The sequence below is a fragment of the Wasmannia auropunctata genome, unplaced genomic scaffold, assembly GCF_000956235.1.
Source record: "Wasmannia auropunctata unplaced genomic scaffold, wasmannia.A_1.0 LD336026.1, whole genome shotgun sequence".
Taxonomy (NCBI): domain Eukaryota; kingdom Metazoa; phylum Arthropoda; class Insecta; order Hymenoptera; family Formicidae; genus Wasmannia; species Wasmannia auropunctata.
The window spans coordinates 1,977,018-1,983,023 of NW_012026864.1; the positions used below are offsets into that span (position 1 = coordinate 1,977,018).

The 6,006-nt window shown below is 43.8% G+C and overlaps 1 protein-coding gene across 5 annotated transcripts; it reads right to left on the reverse strand.

Annotated features, from left to right (window-relative positions):
* Window positions 1–1,669: 1,669 nt before the first annotated feature.
* LOC105452803 (protein ariadne-2) lies at window positions 1,670–4,907 on the reverse strand. Of its 5 annotated transcripts, none has more exons than XM_011694236.1 (7): window positions 4,724–4,907; window positions 3,439–3,952; window positions 3,089–3,320; window positions 2,678–2,795; window positions 2,360–2,584; window positions 2,049–2,261; window positions 1,670–1,961 (listed from the first exon to the last, which is right to left on the reverse strand). In XM_011694236.1, the coding sequence occupies exons 2-7, from the start codon at window positions 3,950–3,952 to the stop codon at window positions 1,806–1,808; spliced, it is 1,458 nt and encodes a 485-aa protein (XP_011692538.1). In that variant the 5' UTR covers window positions 4,724–4,907; the 3' UTR covers window positions 1,670–1,805. The 5 variants fall into 5 exon arrangements, with proteins under 5 accessions (XP_011692538.1, XP_011692539.1, XP_011692536.1 ...); XM_011694237.1 differs by lacking the exon at window positions 4,724–4,907 and adding an exon at window positions 4,127–4,600; XM_011694234.1 differs by lacking the exon at window positions 4,724–4,907 and adding an exon at window positions 4,039–4,600.
* Window positions 4,908–6,006: the final 1,099 nt, after the last annotated feature.

The following is a 6,006-nucleotide window of genomic DNA, read 5'->3' on the forward strand; positions in this document are numbered from 1 at the left end:
TGTGTGTGTCTGTATATATGTATATATATATATATATATATATATATATATACACATATGTATATACATATACATGATTATTATTATTATTAGTGTATTTAATTTATACAAATACTTTAATATCCTTATGTGGTAGTGATTACTTCCCACATTGCACATTCGAGAAGTTCTACATATAAGGAGGGACAAATCAAGAGACTCATCTCTCGCGCTCCGGCTCTTTCTTCCTTTCGAAATCTCCCGAAAACCGGAATCTTATCATTATGTTATCTTAGTTTTACGTTCAAGAATATTATTATTCGTCTTATCGAGACAGTTACACAGTTATTACATCGTACTTCGAAGAACTTTGAAATTTGGGCTTCTGGAAATACCTACGTCCCTCCTCACGCAAAGTAAAAGTCACAATAGTACGTGAATCCTTATTATTTGTTTTGTTTTTGTTTTAAATAGCTTAGAAAATATGTAAGTTCGGTTTACGGCTAGGTGTGTATCGCGGATATCTTTGATCGTTGCATGTACTCTTTAAAATCTAGTTTAATAGAAAAACGCGTCGCGCGCATTCCTCCCTCGACGTACACGTTTATTTCTGCTTAGTATATACACGGCGGGGCGGTGCCGTCACATCTCTTGGCACCGGAGTACTTAAATTAGGCTACCGTTTCTTTCTTTCTTTTTCTTTTTCCATTAGTTCATCGGGCGCGTAAATGTATACATCTTAAACATTAACAATACTTCGAATAAGGTTCGGAGAGAGGGTCGCAAACAGCAGCGAAGACGTACGGTCCTCCGATACTTCTCGTACCACCTACAACGGTGCCTTCTATCGAACTGTGCGATTAGCGTCGGTAGAAATGTTACGACTGTGCTCAGCAGACAAACCAACTCGGTTCATTTACTTCAGATTCATTATTACGACTGGACTCTACATTTAGATCCAGCGAAGAATTAAAATCAGAGAATCAGTCACACTAAAGAATCAGCGCTCACCAAGCTGCATGGTTTGCTGAATGCAGCCTATGTATATATACGTATGTATTTATATATATTTCGGTGAATACAGAATGAGAAAAGGAAAGGGAGCGTTTCGCGTGCGCTGTGCGGCGCGCTTTTGAAAAATACTCTTAGACTAGGAAAGGAATATACGCTTTTAGCATCGATTTTTTTTTTTCGATAAATCAGTCGTCGATACGATTAATACTTTCCTCATCGATTTTGTCTATGCGTATAATAACGGAATTTTAAGTAGAGTCTAGTCTTTGTCGTCGCATAAGACAAGTTATCCTAACGATTATATTTCAGTGTAACATGAAAAAAAATTCGTCTCTCAGCTTGAAACCAATACTAATATACATAATGTTGCTACAATCTCCATGTCACATCGGATTCGAACGACGATTCAGGAGGACATTAGCGTTACTAAATTATTTCCTCTATCGATAATACTCAGACAAAATCACATCCTTCAGTTTTTACAGTCGCATCCCACATTGTCTTACGACAAAACAAAAATATTCCCCTGTCGGAACTTAGCTACTTACAATTAATCTTAATCAAAATCGCATAACAATTTCGTACACGTGGCATATGACATGATCGTGTTCTTTGATATATATATATATATATATATATATATATGTATATATAATATATATATATTTATATATATTTATATATATAAATATATATATATATACTTTGCAAATTGCAGATAGACGATATTTGAAAAATAAACTACAATTGTGATCCGATTTTAGATCGGATTCCAGATGCGCTGCGACTGAGAGAAGTTAGCATTCGATTAATTATACCTCGAAGAAATCCTTTAGTAAAGTAACACGACGCTTCTCCGCAATGTCCATTTGATTCTCTAGATCCCCCCGATCCGTTGTTTCCGCTCGTTCGATCTTCCACGAGAGATTCTCGATTTCCGCCTCCAATTGAGCTTGTTGATACTCGAACTGTTAGCAAAGTAATTCAATATCCATCTGTTATCACACGTTACATCTTGTCGAATTTTGCTTATTATTATCGCCGATATGTCTCACCAGCTCTTTGCGCGGGCCAGATTCCATGTAATAGGCGTACGGATACGTGTACTGCAAGGTGTAGCGGCAACGCGCTAGGAGCGACGCCGCCTCGAACAGATGTTGCCAGTCTATCCACGTACCGCTTGCGTTCATCACCTTGTTGTTAATTCTCATCTTAATCCCCTCTAACGTTTGCTCCTCCAACTTCAACGACTTGCTGTGATTCTCCCACTGAAAGAGCACAGAACGTAGTGGAGCGGAAAATATAAAAAAAATGTAACAAAGATTATAATTCAAGGACTTGTGGATTATAATGAAGTCAAACTTACTCGCTCGTAATAGTGTAGGTACTTCTTGAGAGCTTCTCTCGCTTGCGCGTGAACGCTCTCGTGCGCGATGTTCGGGTTCTCTTTGTAACGCGAGCATTCGTAATACTCGCTACCGTGTGCTTTCCAATCCCCAAGGCACATCCAGCAGAAGTCGTGTTTACAATTGTAACATTGCATATGGTTGCAGCCACCGTTCTTCTCTATGCAGATATGACATTTTGGACACTGCAAAAGGAATTTTACGATGCACTCGAGCGTTTTTTTTTTCTCTTATGCTTTCGAAACTATTCTAAGGACAATACAAATATATATTCTCACATCTTTGGTATGAGCACTAATGTAATTCGCCGTCTCGGAATCATCCGCGCATTTCGTCAACCATTTTCTAATTGTACCGCAATCGGTAGGTGCATGATAATCCATACCACATCGGAAGCTGGAATTTACAACGGTCAATTTAATAGATATTACAGCCTTTAAGTTGTGATTGCGTTCTTAGAGACCGACAATAATCGGCGCGCAGTTTACGATAATTGAAATTAAAAGATTTAAAAATTAAGAATATTATTGGAAACTATTTTAAGAATATTATTGAAACTAATAATTATTAGAACTAACATCTAGCCTCGACTCTTTTCTCCCCTCATTATTTACAATGGTGTTTTCACTCTTGTAAAATGAAATATTCAGCATGTACGTATATAACAACACGCATCCATGACTGCTTACCAGAATATAGTTTTACATGATGAACACATGACTCTCTTTGCTCGCTGTTCCTTCGAGCGCAAAACTATTTGGCAATTTGGACCAGGACAAAATCGTAGTTGTGGATGAGACTTGACGTAATCACAGAAGGCGAACTGCTGATACCTTTCTCTCATGTTAGGCTTAGTAAGTAGGGAAAGGACAAAGTCCTCTGGAGCTAGGACATCGCATTCTTGTGCCATGCAGCTTATACCTGCAGGCAGGAAACAAAGGGTAAACGTCGAAAGGTTGTTGATAAAAAAAAAAAAAAAGAAAGTAGCTACACAAGATTCAAGGTGGAGCATCACAGCGGAGCGACATTGTATACTCACCGGTAGAGATACCTTGAGTTATTTGTACTTCAAAATGCATACACCAACAGTCTTTGCAAAACGAGTGTCCGCATGTGAGTGTAGAAAATCTGTCCGCGGGGCAGATCGTAACGCAGACCAAGCACACGCCGCCCCGCTGGCTCTTCGCTCCTGGCACTTGCTCCGGGGTAGGCTTGATCTTTGAGTTAATCAGTAAACTGGAAGCATTGGTACGGTACTTCGTGACGATGTCCTGTGACGCCCAGTTGTGCGCGTGCAGCAACACCTTGGCCAGGGATGGCGTGACGTGAAGGCTGTTACTTAACACCTCCACGCTCTCGTTCAGCAGCCGCTCCACCTCCTCGACGCGCAGGCAGTCGTACACCGCGTACTCGGGGTCCTTCCTGTTCTGCTCCGGGTCCACGTCGTTGTCCACGTCGCCGCCCCACGGCTGGATTTTGTAATAATCCTCGTAGCCCGGATCCCCGCAGTCGGAGTCCGAGCAATCCATCTCGCTGTCATTCTCGCTTGACATCTGCATATAGAGAAAAAAAAAACGTTCTGCGCGTTAGCCGAGGAGGACGGAGAGGTCGAGCGGTCGGGCGACGCTAAAACGGATACCGTGACGCGCGACGGGGGGACGAGCGTCAGACGAGGGGAGCACCTTTCGGCATAACCTTTACGACACACCGTGAAAGTTCAAGCGTACTCCGCGAGGACTGCGGAGAAAGATGGCCTGGGAAAACGCCGAGCTGGACGGGACACGAGGGGGAGCACGAATTGTCGGGGCACGTTCAGGTTCGCGTTTCGTTGGAGCCCCTCGGCGGTCGGTCGAACACGCGGAAGGAGAAGGAGCGATCTCGTCGATCTTGACGCGCCGTGACCGACGAACTCGTCGCGAGTGTCTCTCGAGGCGCGCGTCGAGGGGAGAGAGAGAGCTTTCGCGAATTTACCATTCGCGTTTATTTATTTTTATTTTTTTTTTCTTCCTTTTTTTCTTTCGCAATCCCGTCCTGTTTGGAAGCCTGCCCTCAGCGAGCTTTCTCTCTCTCCCCCTCTCTCTCTCGCGCGCGCTACTTCAACAGACGGCAATGCCGTCGCGTGGATGCGCGACGAAAGGGTGCGTTGCGACGATAGTGTGTCGCGGCCGCGCGGACTCTCGTGCGGGAACGAATGACGGGGGGAGGGGTGAGGGGGGGAGGAGGAGGAAGGGAGAGAGACTGCACCGTTTCTTTTTTCTTTCCAGGAAGAGAGAAAGAGAGAGGGGAGATAGAGGTAGGGGAGAGAGAGAAAGAGAAAGACCCACCTTCTTAATCGGCTGCACCCGCCCGGTTATCGAGAGAGATACATTTATGCGCCCGTTTCCGCGTGCGAGCTGACCCGTGCGCGGCCGCGCGGTCGAAAGGGGGCTTCGCGAGCGAATTAATCGTCAACCGGCCGAGTATAACTGTTGTAAGCGAGCGGACGCACGAGCACGCGAGAGGAGCGCATCGCGTCTCCCTCTCCCTCCCTGCACCAAGCTTCCCCTTCTTTATGTGCGCGCGCGCGCGCGCGCGCACGTATGTGGGGCCCGTATGCATACGTATATAACGTATATGTATGTATACGCGTCGTAACAGATGATCCCCATTTAACTGCATAGCAGATATAAGAACGTCAAAGTCACCTGACGCGAAACAGCTGAGAGCGCGCGATCGTACGACGGAATGATGCGGGACACCGGGGTGGACCGCTCTCTCCCCGTTTTTTGTATTTCACGTCACTCTTCTCTGGTTAGAAACAAAAGTATGTATGCGAGAGGATTATTTAGAGGAGAAAGAGAGAGAGAGAAAAGGAAGGGATAGAGGGAGAAAACAAATCGTCCGGGGAGCGATTAGTGTGACGTCACAGCTCTGCGCTTGAGTTAATTCCTAGTATGTATATATATGTATACATATACTATATATATATAATCGAGATTCTCAGTATAAGCTCGATTCTTCGAAACGCTTAGACAAATGCGACTAATATATCTATCTATTTAAATTGCGACGGTTTCGTTAAGACATATGATTTATATATAAATATATATCTATAGCAAGTGATTATTACATATTTATCGTTGGTTATTTTTTATTCAAATTTTTCATTGAAAGCTACAATTTTTGAGACTATCTAAAATATATTTTCCTGCTGAAAGTTTTCGATTGGAAAACCGCACTTGCATTCTCGATTACTTTAACGTCTGTTGTTTTCCCAATTGAGGTCTAAATAAAACTCACTGCGCAACAAAAGGCAATTAATAAAATCCAATTAAAATCAACACACGGAGAAACGCGGAATTCATTAGCGCGACGTGTTGATAATTGAAATATATGTATCCCTTCGACTTCTCAAATCGTTCGCAACCTGCAGTTATCAATTGAGTTATCGACGTCCGGATGGTAATCCCTCGGCGCGATCTACATTTCCAACAATCGTCCGTCACGCGCGCGTTCGATCAGTCGCGTTCAGATGGAGGCACCGACGGGGTTCGTTGCCTCTCGCGCCCGCGTTCCTCTTTGTCTCCTTCTTTCCGACCCTTTCTTTCCCTCCCCGCCGCGCGAGCGA

Coding starts and splice junctions, on each gene's coding strand:
- LOC105452803 (XM_011694233.1), bottom strand. CDS start 3,958: ATGCAGATGTCAAGCGAGAATGACAGCGAGATGGATTGCTCGGACTCC. Junction 3,321..3,438: donor AACTCAAGGTATCTCTACCG/GTGAGTATACAA, acceptor TCCTGCCTGCAG/GTATAAGCTGCATGGCACAA. Junction 2,585..2,677: donor TTAGTGCTCATACCAAAGAT/GTGAGAATATAT, acceptor TTCCTTTTGCAG/TGTCCAAAATGTCATATCTG.